Genomic DNA, 20,042 nt, shown 5'->3' on the forward strand with positions numbered 1-20,042 from the left:
AAACAGGTATTCCTGGTTCAGATCAGTCTTGCTGTTTGAGTACATCTACAAGTAAACTTCCAACAGGAATTTCAGTTTTGGACAGAAATAAGGGCTTAAGTTAAATAAAAAGAGTTTATCAAGTGGCGTGTTTGCAATTTTACAAAGCTGACTAAATGAGAAAGCCTGGGAGTGAATGACTGTAAAGTTTTCTGAATTGGAAATCTGAAATACAATTAAGTAGAAATAATTTCTCAGTTTATTCTTCACTCAATTGTATGAACCAAAAGAAAGAGCAACTGCTCTTCTAAAGTATGCTACGTGAAAATTAAATTTTCTTCACTTGGAGTGGGTTTCACACAGACCTATAACAGCAGAAAGATTACTGATATTAAAACTTCTTTCTTTCTTATATAGATAAATTCCTGTAATCATTTTGGGTTGATTTTCCCCTGGGTAACTTTCATAATGTCGATCGGATCTCCATCTGATAAAGATTGTCCTGAAGATACCTCAAAACTACAGGTACGAAACCTTTACAGCTTAGACCTGGTCTGCAAACGTTCCTTTATGTATGAACATCTTTCTCGAGTGGGACTCACCCACCCCAAAACTTGTATTTTTAGCACTTCTGCCTTGTTCAAGAAAAACTGCAGGATTGATGTCTTCATTTGAATCTATAGAACATGCAAATAAACTGTACTGCCATCTTTACCAAAACAAGTTATAATAAGAAACTCTCTAGGATAAGACTTCTGTTATGCAGGTTGAGCTTAAAGACACACTGAAATTATAGAAGATCTCAAAGATGTGTCAATGATGCATACATTTGCAGTCTATTCCACACTTTCTCAATTATCAGTAACTATTAAAAGTAATATTATTTCAAAACTATTACAAGTGAAAGCTGTCGTTTTAAGATTATGGTTCACTTTTCTTGCAAATTTTGTCTTAAACCAAACAGCAACATTTTTTCTTGTTTTTAGTCTATTTTGTGTAGTCAGTCAATCGATATAACTTCAGTTCTGCCTTTCTTGGAGCCTCTGTCAGAGGATGGCAATGTGGGCCTCACCATCCGTGTTCTCTGCAGTACACGTCTAGGCAAGTATGAGGAGTCCCTTGACCTGCTTCTGAAAAAGTGTCCTGATGCAGTAGTATTATATGCTCAGCGTGAACTGAAAGATGACAATCGGGTGAGCTGCTTTTGTTAAACTCATTCGATCGTTTTTTTTTTTTAAAAAAAAAACTGTTGTGTACACGTGCATATGAGGAGAGATCAAATAGCCCTGCTTTCAGAGTAAAGTGCTTAGCTTGTTTTGAATCTGTCACTTTGCACTGAAATTCCATAACTGAATCCCCACTAGTTTTAATGAGAATATATACATTTTTTTTCACAGTTCCTTCATTAAAATATGTGATTGTATTAATTTTAGCAAATAATCTTTTCAGATGGCAGAGTGCCTCAGAAAAAGGAGAGTAATGGGTTTTTTCCCACTGTAAATGAAAACTCAGTCTAGTTTCTCACTAATCAGTGTTCTAAATGATGTTTAATAGCATTTGCATAATGTGTCAGATTTTAGTGATAAGCCAGGAAAAGATGGTCCTTCAAATAAAACCACTTTTAAATATGTTCTTCAAGCATTCTAGTGACATTTGACTGTATAACATAAGAATGGTGCTGGTTCATTAGTAAGGCAGGTTATATTACGTTCTTTATGTCCCCCTTTCTCCATAGGCCACTATGCAATTTTAATTGTGGATCTGATTTTATTCCAGTGTTCAAGAAAACAACGGTTTATTTCCGTTGTCCATCAAAGCTACGCAATTAATTTTGCACAGTTTTGCTGGCTAGATTCAGCAAAGGTGATCCCCTACCAACTGAAAATACCAGTACTCCATTCAAAACTATATTTCTGCTTTATTTTTAGATTTGAAAATGGTTTCTTTGATTGTTTTTGTGTTAGTGGTAGAGTTGAATGCTGAACAATGCTGAACCTGAAGACAGGTGGAAGAAAAGTATTAAAACGTGTAGAAGAAAAGGAAAGAAATCTCTTCCCCCTCTCCATTCTTATATAAAAAATGATACACCAAAAATTAATTCACTACTACAACTGTTGGAAGCAGACAGCTTAGGTCAGGTGCCAGAGCAAAGGTCTCATAGTGATGTTATTTACCACTTTGCATGGAGTTGTTTGGAGGGAAAAAGCTTAATTTTCTTACTGTATCAGTCTCTTGCTAGTTATGTACGTCATTTTCTGAACTATAAACACTCATCTATAGAAGCACTGGAAGATACTGTTTAAATATTCATCAAGTACAAAATAATACAAAAAATATCACAGTAAAAATTTGAAAATGCTACATGTGCAAGAATGCTTCATTTCAAATCATTATATAAACTAATTTCTGATTCCATCTTAACCTACCTGTATTTGCACACACCTGACCTTAGTTCAGTGTACTTTTAAAAGCATGAAACATCTGCTAATTGCTGTTATTGTTAGTTCACACTTTTTTATTTTTTTTTCTTTTTTCCTTTTTTTCTTCTTTTCCCTTAAATTAGGCTATGTGGTGGAACAAACTGCTTCCTGAACTTTGCAAGAGAACCAGAGTTACTGGAAATTACTGTCCTGTTCATATTTTATCACTGAAAGGTAAATCACATGATGACAACACAGCTCAAGAAACCTTTGTATGGCATGCAGCCTAAAGACTGCACTGTGATATGCAGAAAGAAGGGGCCCATTTTGCATGGGTAAAGCTAATACAGCTCAGCAGGCTGTCTAGTCCGCAGGGCAGCATTCTGCAACATGCACTACACTGCTTCCTGTAACAATGGTGGTGTTCAGATTACTTCTGTACAGGTCATGAACAAAGACCACAAAAAGCTATCATGTAGCAGTAATCGTAATTGGTTTTTTTTTTTTTCCTATGCTAAACGATTACAGTTCTAAGCAATAGCTAACAAACAGACTGTTACTAATCGCCCCATGGAGTGTTTAAGTGCCTTTTTATGATTAGGTCATAGATTGGGGGGGGGGGATCCAATGTGTTACTGCTAGTTGGCAATATTAAACAGAAGGCAATGTCTGCGTTCATTTGAGGGGAGGAGGACGGTACTACTGGCTCTTCGTCAGTGGAAACAGAAGCAGAGAAATCAGACCAGTGAGTTGGCAGAGTCCCATTGTTAAGTGTTCGTAGGAAGTCAATAATGCTGCATAGCTGAGGGGGTCAGTTTGTGTTTTTGCAGAATGAAACAATGGAATTAAATACACATACACACATGAATAAAAACATAACAAGACTATCAGTCATACAGTCTGAGAGCAGAAGAACAGCATTGCTGGGCTGCATGGTGTAGAACAGGTTGCCATGCTCTACCATAAAGTTCCAGTTTGTAGTGGCAGTTTTTCTTTTGAACCATTATTTTCATGCAATAACTTTTCATTAATAAATACTTCAAAACACAGTGTTAAACTGCATCTCAGAAGCTGCTCACAGAACATCACATATTGCAAATCATGCTGAGTTTAGGGTACTAGCATAGATTCCTAGTGCTTCCTTTCCGCTTTATACAGTGGAAATTTTGTTAGCATTCTGTAATTCTGTAAGCATTAGTGCCACATGTAGAGCTGATGAATAAAGCTAGAGGTATGGTTTCGTTTTGAGATGTGAGTATGTTTAAAGTGCTGTTTCATGTTTGAGATTTCTTTTTTCCTTAGTTCTGTGTCCCCCAAATGGGTATGTCTCAAATTTGATTGCAGTTATAATAGCTAACAATTGAAGTAATTGAATTATCTAATGTTGTTTTTACTCCTTTTCTAACCAAAATACCTTAAACAATTTTTTTGTTTTGTTTTGGTTTTTTTTTTTTCCCTCTGCCTTGGGCAGAAACTTTATCAGTTATTGCAATGGAACTGGAACTAAGGGATTTCCTCAGTGTTCTACCAGAGGATGGAACTGCAGCGTTCTTCCTGCCACATCTTCTTCACTGCAGCCAGAGGAAATCATTGACCTAAAGCTAGTGAAAGTTGACTACACACTCAAATACCAAGAATGCACTGGAATAAAAAAAGTAAATGAAACAGTAGAAATACATAGCAAGTATTGTAGGACCCACCCTACACATTAGCCACCTTATGTCTTAGTTGAAACCTTATTATGGCATGACAACTACTATCTTAGGCAGAGCATCGCTTTTGAAGACGACAGAGGAAAAAAAAAATACTATTGCACATTGACAGAAGTCAGCTATCCAGAAGAATTTCTGTATGGTAAAACTAATGGTGGTTGGCCAGGTAAAAGCACACCTAGTCAACTATTAGATGTAGGTCACTCATCTCCTAAATGAGGATAAACTTATGGCCAAAGTGGTTAAAAAAATACTGATGGTACAGTACAATTACGCATATAGGATACACTAAAAGTAAATAGTGTACACTAAAAGTAAAGCAGGGGGTCAGTCTTAATTCCGTGCTAGTTGGGTCATGATCGAGGGAGTATTGTATGAGTAAAAAGTGCTTGACTTTGAACTGAAGCTAGGCACCTTACTTCTTTTTGCAATGAAGAAATTCCCTTGAATTCCAGCCAGCAAAACCAGTCAGCTGCTCTGTCATCTTAGTTACATGCCTCTGTAAGTAAGTGTGACACTGAAAATGTTTTTCATTTAGCAAAATGTTCCTAAGTAGAATGGAAGATCTGGCTTGCTATTGGGTACCTTCCCCCCCCCCCCCCCCTTCCCTCCTGCCATGTGTGTACTGGAGTAGCTGAAGTATTGCTAGATCACAAATCCAGCTGAAAAATCTTATTTCTTCCAGATCGTTTGGTTGGGGTTTGTGCACGCATTTGTGTGCATGTGTGCGTGTACGTGTTTTTCTTCTGGGCAGAAAACACTGGTCTCTTCCACCGGAATTTTGACATAGTGAACTATCACAATGTTTATGACCGTCTTATGAACACAATTGAATGGATTTTTAGAACCTACCACCAGTAAAACAATGGTAGTATGATCCTTTAACCATTTAAAGGCTTAATTAGCTGGCACTGTTGCTATCAAATCTACTTTCAGTAAAGTTGCAGTGTTAAAGCTGTAGCAGTCATTCAAAGGCTATCTCATCTGCATTACACATGAAACATCAAAAAAAAAGTAAAGTTGTTTAATGTTTCTCTGTGGTATGTCTGTTACAGCCAAATCAATGACCTAATTTAGTAGCAGGACTAACTTCAACAGTGTCTTTCTGCTTAAATACAATAAAAGCCAGCTGAGTTTAACTAGCTTCATCATGCCTTGTCCTGATACAGAGAAGCAACATACCTTGTTCTGGTATCTTTTAATATGGAAACATTTTCCTTTCCCTGCCCCTCTCATACATTCTTCTCTGTTGTTCAATACAGGTGAGGGATCAAGTGAGCAAAAGGGAGAACTGGGCTAATTAAACACAACGGGACGATACTTGCTCATACCGCTTAGGTTTTTGACCGTAACTAGTCATGCAGTAGCACCGCTGCTTCTGTCCATCAAGAAGTGCTAAATTTATGTAGCTATATAGCACACACATAACAGCAAAATGATTCCAGTGCCATAGTTGTTTAAGATGCATCAGGGCAAAGCTTTTAGGTAGCAGCCACCAAATGTTACCCTTTTAACCTCCCTGAATTTCATCATCAGGCTTAATTCAGTGCAACTTTGCCCCTCTTGTAATTATTTTTGTAACAGAAAAAAAAAACATCTTGTACAACCATGAATAGTGTGCCACTTCATCTCTCAGCTTCGCTATCTTAAAAGATACTACTTGATAAAACTATAACTCAACAGAAAGATAGGATTATTTTGTTAGAAGTTTATTATGCAATCTTATGTTTAAATTTGAACCTGTGGTGCAAGTGATGATAACTCAATTCCTATTTCCCATTCTGTAACACCTAATACCTGGCTAATAAAATGTGACACCAGATCTGGGACAAATATCTGAAACTAATTTTGCTGCCACACAGGTTTATTTTATTTACAAAATTAAAAAGAGGAACATACATTTTATTTGGTTTTTCCATATTATTTGCATATATGCTAATTCCTCAGCAGTTAAATAACACACATCAGGAATCACTTAGAACGTGCTAATTAGCTGGCAAGATACAATTTTTATCTAAGGAAAATGTTACTTACAAGCATATATCCCTAAAACTGTTATATCCATGCGACTGTCTCAGTCCATGGTCCTTTTGTTAGCAGTGGGCCACCAAATGAAATCTTCAAAAACTGACATCCAGGAGATAGTATTTCTCAAGAAATGCTTCACTGAAGATAGACCTCAGAGAATCACTGCGGTAAATTGGCTTCTTCATTCTAGTGTGCCTGCTGTACCACTACTCTTTGACTGAATGAATGATCTTGGGGGAAAAAAGACTGACCGTCTGTAAAAGGAGAAAACAGGTTTTGTTATCCCCTTTCATGAGCTGTCTTTCTATGTATATGGACAACAATTCAAAATGGAAAACAATAGATCCTAGTACCTTTTACATGAGTTGGTTTTTTTTTTTTTTTTTTTTTTTAGCCTCAAAAATGCACCAAATAGTACTGGACTGTTTCTCAGTGTACTGTAATTCAGCTCTTTGGCACAGCATATCCTGTAAATCAGAATGGCTTATAAAACAGTATAAAACTAGATAGTGTTTAATATTCTATCTTTTCTTGTATATGTGTGTGTGTGTGTGTGTGTGTGTGTGTGTGTGTGTATATCTACATGCACATGCACATACAGAAAAAATAGAATGTGTATACACACACACACACACACACACGTATTTAAAAATTTTTTTACCTCACCCTTTCTGTCAGTTAATAGATGCCTGTTATGCTATATCTTTTTAATACAGGAAAGCGATGCTTTAAATTTGTATTAACTTTGTATTCAAAAAGAACTACTTTTTTTCAGGATTCAGCTTTTTTTGCATAGGTAACATTGCTAAAGCAAGGTAATAATACCTGTAAAGCTAAAATATCCTTTAAAAGGAAAACAGGATTTTATTTTTCGGTACCTTAACTGGTGAGGATAATGACTTGAGCTTTATTTACCTGTTCTTGGTTTTGTTTTTAAATAAAGGTTGAGATGGAGTTTAACACTATTGGCACTTCTAGAGTACAGAAATACTCATGAATTTTTATTTTTTTTAATGAAAATGTGCCGTTTTAATTTCAGTGATGGGAATCTGAAGCAGTTGTCAGTTAAGGTGCAGCCCTTTAGCTACTTCTGTTCTCTGAGCAGTAACACTGAGGCAAGTATGATAAGCTGATTTGCAACATTCTGGCCTCCATGGTACAATATACATCACTGTTATGCCATGAAATACTGTTGGATGCCTGAACTGGTTCTGAGTGCACTGACCTGTCTATGAGCCTCATACTGCATCTTTAAACATTTGACCATTATTGAGATAGCTGAGTTCCTACCTTCCTTTGGGAGCACTGTGTAGGTTGTTTCCATACCCGCATGGATGTGATCAGTAACATGACAGTGTAATAACCAGGTTCCAGGATTCTGCGGGATCATTTCCACAGTCTGAAATGCCCCAGGGAACAGGTCAAACACATCTGCCCGGTAAACTCCTGTTTGCTTCCAGATGAAAAGAAACAATAATTAAACAGTGTGGCATCACCAGATGGCAGTAATATACACTAACTAAACTCATATTCCCACCAAACTTACAATAGCAGTTGGGTGAAAAGATTTGATCTATTGCATGTCATTTCTACAGCACTTTCATTTCATACATCTACTCGTTAAAACTAACAGCTAAATGGAAATAAAGAAAAATCATAGTTGTTCTCTTACCACACCCATGAAAATTCAAGGCGAGCTTGTCAGAGCAACTTGTAAAGTTTCCCTAGAATAAACCCTGGCAGATAATCTCTGCCTCTCTTGTGTACTGATCAAACACAAAATGCTGCAAGGTCCAATTAGAAGCCTACTACTTAGTATTTTAACATATGACATATATGACAAGAGGTTACACTCCGTAGTATTTGGTCTAGCTGTCATTCTTAACTCATAAACAAAAAATAAAAAGAAAAGGCCAGTTACCTTATAATCAAAGCTGTGGCCATGGAAGTGTGCTGTGTGAATATCTACTTCATTGCCCATTCCTATCAAATACCAATTTACTTTATCCCCAACATGCATAGTCAGACCATGCAAGTTCCCAAAGACTCTTCCATTAATGGCTGAGAGAGAGAGAGAGAGAGCGCAAACTAAAGTAAGATTTTGTGTCATATTATTTTCTAGACTTTAATAGAATACAAAAATTTAAAGTTATTGCTAGGCAAAAGGAATTGTTTTGAATGATCTAGGAAAAAACCCTATACTGAGTAATATGTTAGCTCCTTATCAAAAAAACCCCAGCATATTATGAATGGGCCTGATTATATCTCGCATATTTGACTAGAAAGTAAGTAGTTAAAACTCCTTTATCATGCATCACTGGCAACACTAGTGCTCTTCTCAAGCATCTGCATTACCCATGGCTCTTCGTGAAAGCTAAGCTTTACAAGGATATGCTTTCAGGAGAGACACTTTATTGCCAACTTTTCCAGAATAGTTGTTTGCTAACATCAAATCAAATTTTCAAATTTAATTTTTACTCTCTTTTCATAGCTGCAAAGTGGAATCATTTTTTATAGTTTTTTTCTTTTAAAAAGATTAAAAATGTTCTGAAATAGCATAAGTGAAAATTTTCAGGCCTTCCGCCCTGTAACTAGAAATTCACAGTGGATGAAAAAGTCAAATACAAATATAAATGTACAACACATACAAAATATACAAATACAGTGCTTTGAAATACATAATTTTATAGAGGTTTTTTTAAAATTACATTAATTAAATTGGGACACATACCATGCATTTTATTACTTTCAAGGAATTCCTCATCTTCTTTGTCTACAAGGTGTGGGTTAGTAGAGTAGGTTTTAATATTTTCATCCAAGTACCATGACTCATTCTCATCAAAAACCATAAAAAGAAGAGCAAATTGAACTTTCTTTTTAGCATGAAATGATGGCAAATAATGTCTATGACACACAACAAGTGTGCCTATTAATCCACTGTAAGTGTCCTGAAATTACAAATGAAAAAAAAAACAAATAATTACAAGATGACTAATACAAGCAGAAGCATTTTAATAACAGACATTAATGCCATATATATATATATATTAATTATTGTCAGATACTTCAGTATCTGACAATAAGATTATTTCTTCACTGTTATGTACTAACCACAGATCAAGTTCAATGGACTGTGAGGAGTAACTATCTCTAGCAAGACACAAAAAAAGCAAACTTTTAGTCCATTTTCATTTCTTAGTTGTGTTCTTTTTTGTTTTTAATTTCTTGTTAGGTTTTAGGATTTTTTTTAAAGTTGTTCTCCACTCAAAATTTGTTTCACACTTTCAAAATTAAAGCCCTTTTAGCACTTTTCCATTCATCATTGAGAGGCACGAAGAGCACATATTAGAGTAATAAAAAATAAAAAAGATTGGTCAAGTAAGGATAAAGGGTGCTTGCACAAAAATGGCATATGTGTGTTCCATAGTTGCACATACAAACTTTCCTACATGGTTGACTAGATATTGAGAAATGTATAAAATGTTTGCTTTAAAAATTAATGAAGTGATGTTAAAGAACAACAAAAGAATGAGGGAGTAAGAACACAGCAGAATGTAACTTTCTAATTCTTCCCTGACTTGCATTATTGAAGAGACAATTCAAACATATGGTAATAGTGGGGATTACTTGATAGAGAAAGCACACAGAGTTTCAAACTCATCTCTCTTTTGTTGGAAGTGTATCTATGTTGAAGTCATGAAAACAAAACTCTTTAAACTAACTGCTGTTAATAATATACCTTGATGATGTCCACAGTTGAATGGTATGCCCAGGCAATACAATGTGGATCTCCTTTCCCAGAACTGGATCTCTCAGGGATTTTCCAGATGTACATTTTTGTTTCACCTGTATTAAACAAATGGTGATTTTTTTTTAAGTTTTGTTTTCTGCTGATCTCTTTAAGAGGTTGTGCTGAAATAGATGCTATTTTCATTTATGGCTTATTTTTGTCTTGAACTTCCTCTTCCCAAGTACTGCATTGCCTGGCTGCTTATTGTTATTTCCCTTCTGCAGATTCCTAACTCTTCCTGCCAGTGTTCCTTTGTGTGAATGCACAGTCCAGTTTACCATGATTATTAAAACTAACTGTGTCTTTTGTAAAGATCACAGAATTAACTTTTGAAAGACTAGATAACATCAGCTATGTTCTCCCTATATAACAAAATCTGTTTTGCTTACATGAAAGGTGCAGCCAAGCTTTGTCAAAAAACTACTGACCTGTCCAGGGCTAGGATATGTAGCAATAATTAGCAGTGACATTTTAAGTGTAGAAATATCAATAATAAGCAGCTTCATAAATTCTAAGAATCTAAGGTTAAAAAATTATCTTTCATGCTATCCTAACTTGAAAGCTTGCTAAATCTTTCTTACTATAAGACCTGAAGTTACCTGTGAGAATTAAGTAAGTGGATGTTTGATACCTGGGTTAGTTACAGCAACAACAGAACTGTCTGTTTTCACTCCATGGGCATGTATAGAATAAGGTCGTGATGCCAAGTTCTTAAAAACTATTACAATTTTATCTCCAATATTTGACATAAGCAATGGTCCTATTGGATTGAAAAGAAAGGTTAAGTTGGTTTGACAAGTGATCAGAGTTGAAAGAGAGAGTTTATTGTGTTCAGAGATACAGTATCATTGGGATATAATTAAACTGAAAACTAGACATGGACAATATGCATTCATTGTATTATGCAAACATTAGTAGCTGAAGTTAGGCATCTAAACAGATGCCTAATTTTCAAAAGTTCAGAGTACCTACTGTGTATTTTAAGTCACCTTAGATGTGGCTGCATAATATTACGCCAACTTCGAAAACAGTGACCTGTGATCAGGCACAAAACCAGAAGTTTTTTCTTGTAAAGCAAGCACTGTAATATGCTGCATACACTGATATGTAAGTAGCCATTCCACATAGGTTTAGGCACTTAGTGTGGGTAGAACTAGGCTCAGTATTACTAACATAGCATCTGTTTTGTTTCAGTGCATTTTTCCTAGTTGTGAAACTGAACTTCATGATGACCGTACCTTGAATTCCCAGATGCTGCTGCTCCTCAGCTCTCTTTTTGGGAATTCTGAATGTCTGATCAGTGTACTCACGATAGATGACCTTTCTGTATTTTGAACCAATGAATTTGTCTTCTTTATTTAAAAATGGATTGCCAGGGCTGTGAAAAATAGTAGATAGATAGGAGAGTAAGTCAGAAGTTTCTCCCATGTATTTAATAGCATCTTTTGCAGGTATATCAAGTAACCATCGAGCAAAAATCCCAGTCAGTGGAACAGTGATCACATAGACCATTGGTATCTTCAACATGAAGACATTTTTCTTAGGCTGGGAGGTCATATAACTCATAAGGGAAAGAAATCAGCCAAAGAGACCAAACCTATGTAGGATGTGAGGGATGACTGAATGCTAGGGCTGGCAGATACTTAAAATGACAAGAAGTCATACAGCTACTTGAAAACTGAAAAGTAAAGCCCTCAGTGACTTTTGTGGATCTGAAGTGCAACCTAAAAATTGTAAAGTCCCTAGATGCCTTTCTGAATTGAAACATGAGGGGCTGACTCTCTGCTGAGATCATGGGGACTGGAGACAGATAAAAATAATCTGATAATATCCCAGTCCATATTACTTGTGCTCAAGAGTAAGAAAAAGCCGACTATGCAGGGACAAAAAAAGGTGCTATCATGATGAGAAAAGGAATATAAAATGAAAACATATCTAAGCCAGTAAACAAATATAGACAGCTGTAATAGACTTTAACCACAAATAAAGTTATATAGGCAGTTGCAGCACACTCAAGTTCATCAATTCATTATTTAGGCTCTCCATCTAACAGATATGAACCATTTGATCCAATCAGTTCCCACTGATTGGGTTGAAATACTGGGAATAACACACCAAGGCTAAGGCTTTATTTAAACATGACTGGATTTTGTCATAGAGTAACATCTTATCTTGTATAAAATAAAGAGGGGAGTAAAAAAGAAAACTGCTGCATGAATGCTCAAGAGCACTGCTCAGAGTTCATACGGATAAGAGACAAAGACACGTTATATATGGTAAGTAACCCACTATTGGGACAAAGCACTCATCATATCTACCATTTAATGAACATTTTAAGCATTCCACATCAAGGACTGTACCAACACCAGTAGATAGTAAATACACATGGAACATCCAGGATCCATTAAACTCTGCAGGTGCCTCACAGATGATTGGTGCTGCACTATTTCATGAACAAGATACTGTCTGGCTCACAGTTACATGTTAACATTACTTGTGAAGGACCTCAAATTCAAGTGATCACTGAAAATACCTATGCAAAGAAAACATGTCTCAAAAATGCCTGGATTACTAGGAGGAAAAGGTTCAGAGAAGTGAGTTGTTCCTTGGCTTTTTGTATTTTTTTTTCTCTTCTTGTGTATATTCCACATTATATTACCTTTCTTCATGAAATTGATGCCGTTCAAATTCCCATGTCCTGTTAGGAGAATAGTCCCATTCCACTTCCACTGCAGCAATGTAGTAAGCTTTTTCATGCAAATACAACGATGGGTCCACATTCCACCAATGGCATTGTTTCACTTTGTATTTCTGTTTCATGCCCCCTGTATAGTGATCCGTTGTCACGCATGACACTTCAAAAACTCCTATATATACAAGAAATAAAGAAAAATCTGTTAGGACTAGATCTTGAAAATCTATTACCTGTGTTGATTTAGAGTTTAGAGACTGAGACGCGGGCTATCGTTCACGTAACATGACACAATTCTTTGCGTAACACGGCTATTCGGGATAGTAAAAATCAGCACATACACAGGAGCTAGCAAAATTAAGGCTTAGCATTAAAAGCTTACTTCCTATGAGCACATTTGCTGCTTTTCAACACAGCTTTACACATTTCTAGCACCCAAAGGCTGAAAACATCGCTATTTAAAACTTGGATTCAAGCATAAAATGGTCATAAGTAAACAGTTTCTAAAAGAGTAAACAGGACTTTTTAAAGCACTAAAACATTAAAAATCTGCTATATTAAATCAATCCCGCTGATGCAAAGAATTGAAAGATAGTACGAAAATAAAATGTAAATAGAAGGAAGCAATGCTAATACATATAGTATAATACATCATAGGAGAAGGTGATAAACACATAATATATAGTAACAGTCTACTTTTTTTTCACTCCTTCTGGTCATTTTGTTCAAAATGAGTAATATCCTAAAGTAACACTTCTTACACAGTTTCTTTCAGAAATCATTTGATAGTATTTATTGTCAGACCTGTCTCTTGCAAGCCACATAGTTTTATGTAAGTGGGCCAGACTATTACCAATGTGAAAATGAGGAAGGATGAAATGAAAGTCTTCTGTCAGTTATTTCCCATGTCTTATCTTGCAAAATTTGGTGCACAAAGAGGCCTTGTGAGTACTTTTCAGCAGGCAGGCATGGCACCTGGGAGCCAGCAGAGCAGCTACCTCCAATGTTTAGCTAGGGATAGTGGGAAATATGACCCATCTGGTTTGGCAGCACAGCTACAAAAGTCCTTCAAAGGGCTTTGGGTAAAGTTGCCTTAAAAGGTCTGTTTTGGGGACCACTGGACATGTTTATCTGAGGCAGATGAGCCTCGGATGATTGTGATGATTGTGGCACAAGTGTGTCTGCCTGGCAGCAGCCTGCTGTAACTTTCAAGCCAATCAGAAGAGGTGCTATGATGAGTTTCTGTAACAACAGGGTACTGCTGTATAAAGGATACAGGCCAAAAAGTAACCATGACATTTACCTTCACAATCAGGCTTCATAATAGCTGTAAGAAAAGTATGTGGAAACAGATTTGCTGTATCCCGTCTTGTTCCTCTTGTTAGGAATGTGTTTTCTGAAAAATATATTCCATGGATATCGACTTCTGACCCAACACCCATCAAATGCCAGGAAACCACATTTCCTTTACACATCTCAAGGCCAGGTTGATTTCCATACATGTAACCATTAATGGCTGCAGAAGATTTGAGGAAGCAAAAAACCACTTTGATTAGCACATATAACATATTCTGCATTACATATTAAGTAATACACACTTCAGATCTAATGTGATGCCTTACACTGACAGAAGTAGCAATAGTGTAATACTTTATCACATTAGCAAAACCACAAAAATGATTTAAGCAAAGCAACTTTTAAAACCCAGTGTTTAAAAGCAATCTGGTAAAATTCCACCCTTAATATTCCTGAAAGTATTTTGAAGTGAAAAAACAATGACAGATTCCTCTAAACTGTTCTCCTTTTCAACACCTAAGGCATGGGTTGGTGGCTTGACCAACTCGAATTTCCACTGTTGAATACTCTGCCAGTTCCATACAGCCATTCCATACAGCCACACAGCAAAGACAACCCAAAGTGGTTTTTAGTTGGAATTAACAATTCTCACTACCTGCTCTTGTGCAAACCTTTCAAAGCCTGGACTTCACGAGTACCACTGAACACATGATCTCAAGGCTCCAGAAAACAGTCAAAATATCCCCGAGGGCAAAATTTAAGAAAGAGCACAAGCAAATGAGTTTAAAGACTGGGAGTTATTTGCTAGACTAGGGACTGACAATACAGCTGTTCTTTCACACAGAACTTGCACAAATTTGATGCAGTACCAAGATATGGATATGATCAGTATGGAGTTCAGCAGTATCCTGTTAAATAATCAAAGATGTTCACTATAAGGCAACTGCAGTGCTGGTAAAGGAATCCAGAATACACAGGGATGAAGTTCTCCTTTCAGCCACATCCTCTATAGTGCAAGAGGAAACAAGAGTTTTCTCTTGTTCCCAGTTGCATTTGGAGGGCCTGCACATGAGCTACAGACTCCTCCTGCACCGTGCCTGCTTCAAAGGGTATATGACAGTGCTAAATGCTCAACTGCCATACAAGACACTGAACAGCTGTCAATACATTTTGTACTGATGACTATGTTGAGATGAAACTGAATTGCATTCAGATGTGCTTTTCATTCCAATGGAAAGGAATGAGTCTCTGCCACTACATAATCTCTTCCTCTCTACTATAGGGTCATAGTAGTAAAATTTTACTCTATAAAAGTTGCCTTTGGCTAGTTAACTATAACAAATGTTCTTTGCTTACAGTGCATTTTGTTTGATTCTTGGAAATCCTCATCGTCTTTGGCAATTTTGTTAGGATTTAGTGTAAACATCAAAATATTGTCATCCAGGTACCAGCTGAGATTCTCATCAAACACTGTGGCAAGCAGAAAAAACTCTCTGTTCACATTTTTCTGTTGAGAACAAATAGCACAAAAACCAATAGAAATGAATGATCTGAACATGACAGGAAGAACTATGCGTGTAAGAATTTAAGAGCATAATTTGCAAACTTAGATAGATGCATACATTGATGCTGCCATCATTCAGATAACCTCAAAGCTCTCTAACTGCAGTAACTGGTTGAAAGGTATCTCCTGCTAATATTCCTTCTACCAGGGGGACTACCTCCACAAATGAATGAGTACTTTGGTCTTTAAAGCTTCTACATTTTTCTAGTCACTCTCATCCTGGCTGAGACGTGGATGCCAGTGACTGCTCACTGCAATGGTGGTCTCACAAGAGAGTGTCTATCTATCTGGAACCAGATGATTTTTCTTCCTTTTATTCTGCTCCCTCTTTCCCTCTCCCTCTTTTAAAACTTTTTTTCATTTTGCATATTACCCTCAGCAAATGTATGAGACAGCGATCTGGAGAGGAGGTGGTGCTGATGGTAATTAAAATGGCAGGCTCTCAAGGCACAGTCCAGAAAAGAGAAAGCAGTTTTAGTTAAAATGGTGCAAATGCTTCTGTTTTTCTCTTTGACTAACCTGTTTCCCAGAAGGGAGTAGAGCTCCTTTCCTGCACACCAAGAGAGGACCTACAAGACCAGAACTGGTATCTCTGACTGCATCCACAGCTGAATAGTAAAGCCAGGTTAAACAGTCTGGATCTTGGTCTGTAGGGCCCACATCTTCTGGCACGTTCCATTCATATGTAAATGTAGTGCCAGGACTCACATGAGAGGCTGGAGATTCAGTACCTATTACAAAAATCAACATTAAGATTAATAAACATTGTTTATTTTGTCACATTACATCAGCATGTACTCTGGCATGTTCTCCAGTGCTTGCAAGGTCTCTGCCTGTACACACACCTCCAGAGAAGGTACCATACAATGCCCCCTCGTTGCTCTTGTGGTAACTCACACCATGGGGCTGAATGCTAAATGGGCGGCTGGCGTTGTTTCGGAAAGTCACCCTGATGCTCTCCCCCACTTCTGCCTTGATAACAGGTCCTAGAAAAGAGCACAAGGTCTAAAAACAGGGTATTCTGGTCAAGTGATGTACAGACAAACATGAGTTTGTGGTAACGGCTAGCAGCTTTTCCAGCACTGTCACTGAGCTTGCATGGCTGCAGCATGGATCTCTGCCACGCAGTCTAACTCTCACAGTACCCCAGCAGCATCCAGACTGCTCATTCCAAAGCTGCCATTCCTCATGGAGGCCCAGTGAAATGCAAGACTTCCTCCATTTGGAAAGGGACCTGTGGCGTCAGCCTTGAACTCATCTCATCCCAGCATCAGAGGCAGCCAAGCTGTAAATGCAACAGCGCTGCAAGGAGATGCTCTCCAGCCTCACAACACAGTTATGATCCCTGGAGCCCATGGTGTGTTCTTGCAGGTGAGCTGCAGGCTCAGGCTGCCACAGCACCCTCTCCCAGGGCTTTGCTTGCACCCCAGGGCATCTCTCTGAAGAGGCTGTGGTTGCCAGTACCTGCAGGAAACATGGCCAGCTGCTGTAAATGATCATCTGCTCTCATAAATATTTGACATAAAATCATTTTAAATATTTTACCTAAGAGTCCAAGATGTACATCCTCCGGGGGCCTCTTTTTATGTTCTGTGAAGGTATGATCTGTGTATTCCTTGTAAATGGCTTTTTTGTAAGAGCCACCAATTCTTGTCTCACTTTGTTCAAAAAATATCTGAGATTCACTGTGTGAAAGAAATTGTAATAGAAGTAAACATTTCAAGTCATAATGATGAGATTTACAACGACAGTAAGGACCTCATCCTTATTTTCTCAAGTATCATATGTTAAGATGATCTTTTGAGTTTCCATTCAGTGGTCTGGCCACATGCTTATATGCAGTCCCACATAAGGATGTACAGAAATCTATTATTTTTCACTACTTGCTCTTTGAGAAATAAATATCCTGCTGTTTCTCTTATAGACCCCAGTATGCTTGGAGACTCATCAACAATGATTTCTCTTCAATGTTTTGTAACCCGAATTCTGCACTTCCAAAATTTATTTTTATTAAAAGTTTACAAAATATCAAAGTACAATAGATATAAACACCAAGAATAAGCAACACTTGAATAGACTAAAAGCATGAAGATTTAGTCCACACTTTTTACTACATCTTCAAAACAGCACCTTTCATCATTTTACAAGCACTATTCAACAATGAACTATTCCTCACTCCTTATGCAACAGGTAAATATCATTTAACTCAATTTACAGATGAAAAAAACTAAGGTATTCAGTGACTTGAGCAGAGTTTTAACTATCTAGACACAGAAGAAAAGACAAAGCCACATTGTGCAACTGGTCTGCTGGCTGAGATACAGCTAGCAGTACTTTCATCAGCTGAATTCCCAGCTCTGTTTTTTAACTCAGCATAATAAATCATCTTGAATTGTCAAACGTCACTGTCTACATATGACAGTATAATTTGTCTTCATCTGAGTGAAATTACTAACATTACAGCAAAATTTACAGTAAGATTGCAAGAGAAACAATGGATATAATTTATTTGGATTTTTATCTTGGCATTAATATTCAAGCAGAGCTGAAGACAAGAAGAAATTCTGCCTAAAACATCAATTCTACCATATTACTTGCCTTATTTAGCATGTTTATATCAACACTTCTTGGAAAGTAAAGCTTTTTAAATTAGAGGCATTTACCTGTCAGCAATTAATTCCTGTCCTGTAAAATGGTTCATTGCAGATGGGCCATAATTCCAGATGATTTCTTCAGCAGCAATGAAGTACTGTCTTAATTTTGTACTCTCATTATGATTTGTTGTGGATTTCCTACACTCTCTTACTTTAAAAAGGGCCTGCATACCACCTAGAAAAAAAGAGAAGGCAGAAAAAACTACAGCTTTTTTTCTCTCTTCCCTTGCTCTATTAGCTCCTTCTCTTCCTTGGAAGAGAACCACCATTGATGGATGTACAAATCACAGATGAAAAGCAAGATAAATGTTATGTAATAATGCACACCACCTGAGTATGCAGATACATGACCAAAGTATTGAAGATAGGCAGACATGCATTGTAAAGGGCATTCTGTAAAGACACAATTGACACTGCAGCTACAAATAAGATTATGGCTGAGTGAAAACAGAGCACTGTTAGCCAGCACTTCAGTCATGGCAGGACTGACCATCTTTGGATTAAATTTCATCAGTGACTCACCTGTGAAACTCCTGGGTCTCTGCACCCTAGAAATTATCTATGGAGAGAGGTCTGCTAGAAAGTCTGCTTGCTGGAGATATAACTAATGCAATAAAAAGAACTCTTTTACAGCTATAGATTATGTCAGAATCCTATTTGTAGGATTTAAAAGTCTTGTCTGGGATGTTTCAGCCAAATCAGGAGTCTGCCTGACATGACAGCTATTTCAAAACTTAGATCTTCTCTATGGTTGAATCTGTAGATTAAACATACTCCTTTTAATATCAGAATTTCCAAATCTTGAAGCTTGATTTTGAATTCTCTGATCATTCTCACTTTTATGACAAGTGACTTCTCTTAACTCACTTAGAGTGAATCATAGATTATGAAAAAGTATGGAATTAGCTTTAGCATTTCATATAGTTAACAAATATTGGAAATGTAAGAAGATACAAGAAAGACAAATGCAGCTCTTCTCTGCTTATTAGCCAATGCACTATACAGAGCATGTCTTTGCTATCAAAAAAGTTAATCTGTCCTGTGCTTGTTGTCCAAAATTGGAATTAGCCCCAACTTTTTGGCTGGGAAATATAAAACTGCAATTAGTTACTTTTGGTCAGATCTAGTATACATCATGTTTTTGTTTGTCTAAACCTGGGGCTTGCAAAAGTGCAACTAAATGATAATACATTCCATTACAAACAAGACTTGCCTTGATTTCAGTGGTTATATGCTCAAGCCTATCTAATGCACTTCTAGACATTTCAATTATTGTGAGAGAGTTTTGTTAACTAGAGGAGAAGAATGTCACCTGGCATTTAACAGTGTCAGGGCTGGGTGTTATTGTGACTCAGTAAAAACCGTTAGCTCAAGCTAAAAAATTTCTGATCACTGATTTCTGATCACTGTGACTTATTATATACCTTCGATATGGTCATTCACTTGGCAGCTCAACAGCCATTCTCCAGGACTCCTTGGTATCATGAGAGCATCAATAAAGGTGGCTGGGAAGAGGCTGATAGTGTCGACACGGTGATTCCTTTCTATTAAAGTCTGGCCATGAAAATAGGCTGAGTGGATATCAGCTTCATTACCCATGCCAAAAAGATGCCATTTCACCCTATCTTCCACACACATTGTGAGGTCTGGGAGGTATCCATACATATACCCGTTGATTGCTGAAAGAAATGTTATTTATTACAGTTACCTTTACAGAGCTCAGGATCTTTTGTTCAGAACAGAGGTCATGCAATCATTGCTCCATCCTTCAAGATGAAAATGGGCTCAAAAGAAAAATTCACACCTTTTAAACTGGGCTAGTATCAGACACACTTGATCTACAGAACTAACTATCCAGTCAGCATTTGCTGCTACGAATTTGGAATCCATGTCAGAGTAAAAGCTAT

The 20,042-nt window shown here is 37.0% G+C and overlaps 2 protein-coding genes across 5 annotated transcripts in view; one reads left to right on the top strand and one right to left on the bottom strand.

Annotated features, from left to right (window-relative positions):
• Nucleotides 1–6,011, top strand: part of HPS3 (HPS3 biogenesis of lysosomal organelles complex 2 subunit 1) — a 19,782-nt gene extending 13,771 nt beyond the window's left edge. The window contains exons 14-17 of one of the 2 annotated variants that reach the window (XM_062582312.1): nt 397–504; nt 966–1,172; nt 2,543–2,633; nt 3,871–6,011. In XM_062582312.1, the coding sequence (XP_062438296.1) occupies nt 397–504; nt 966–1,172; nt 2,543–2,633; nt 3,871–3,998 (534 nt within the window). In that variant the 3' untranslated portion in view covers nt 3,999–6,011. Of the gene's footprint in view, nt 1–396; nt 505–965; nt 1,173–2,542; nt 2,634–3,870 lie in introns of those variants that run through there. The other variant, XM_062582313.1, reaches the window with a different exon arrangement.
• Nucleotides 5,958–20,042, bottom strand: part of CP (ceruloplasmin) — a 24,113-nt gene continuing 10,028 nt past the window's right edge. For all 3 annotated transcript variants that reach the window (XM_062582309.1, XM_062582310.1, XM_062582311.1), the window contains 15 exons: nt 19,560–19,814; nt 18,145–18,310; nt 17,027–17,166; nt 16,327–16,467; nt 16,001–16,212; nt 15,274–15,424; nt 13,925–14,137; nt 12,589–12,796; nt 11,168–11,307; nt 10,561–10,689; nt 9,879–9,985; nt 8,871–9,087; nt 8,061–8,200; nt 7,430–7,592; nt 5,958–6,393 (listed from right to left, as the gene is read on the bottom strand). In XM_062582309.1, coding sequence (XP_062438293.1) covers nt 6,326–6,393; nt 7,430–7,592; nt 8,061–8,200; nt 8,871–9,087; nt 9,879–9,985; nt 10,561–10,689; nt 11,168–11,307; nt 12,589–12,796; nt 13,925–14,137; nt 15,274–15,424; nt 16,001–16,212; nt 16,327–16,467; nt 17,027–17,166; nt 18,145–18,310; nt 19,560–19,814 — 2,450 coding nt within the window. In that variant the 3' untranslated portion in view covers nt 5,958–6,325. The remainder of the gene's footprint in view (nt 6,394–7,429; nt 7,593–8,060; nt 8,201–8,870; nt 9,088–9,878; nt 9,986–10,560; nt 10,690–11,167; nt 11,308–12,588; nt 12,797–13,924; nt 14,138–15,273; nt 15,425–16,000; nt 16,213–16,326; nt 16,468–17,026; nt 17,167–18,144; nt 18,311–19,559; nt 19,815–20,042) is intronic.

This window comes from Rhea pennata, chromosome 9, assembly GCF_028389875.1.
Source record: "Rhea pennata isolate bPtePen1 chromosome 9, bPtePen1.pri, whole genome shotgun sequence".
Lineage (NCBI taxonomy): Eukaryota > Metazoa > Chordata > Aves > Rheiformes > Rheidae > Rhea > Rhea pennata.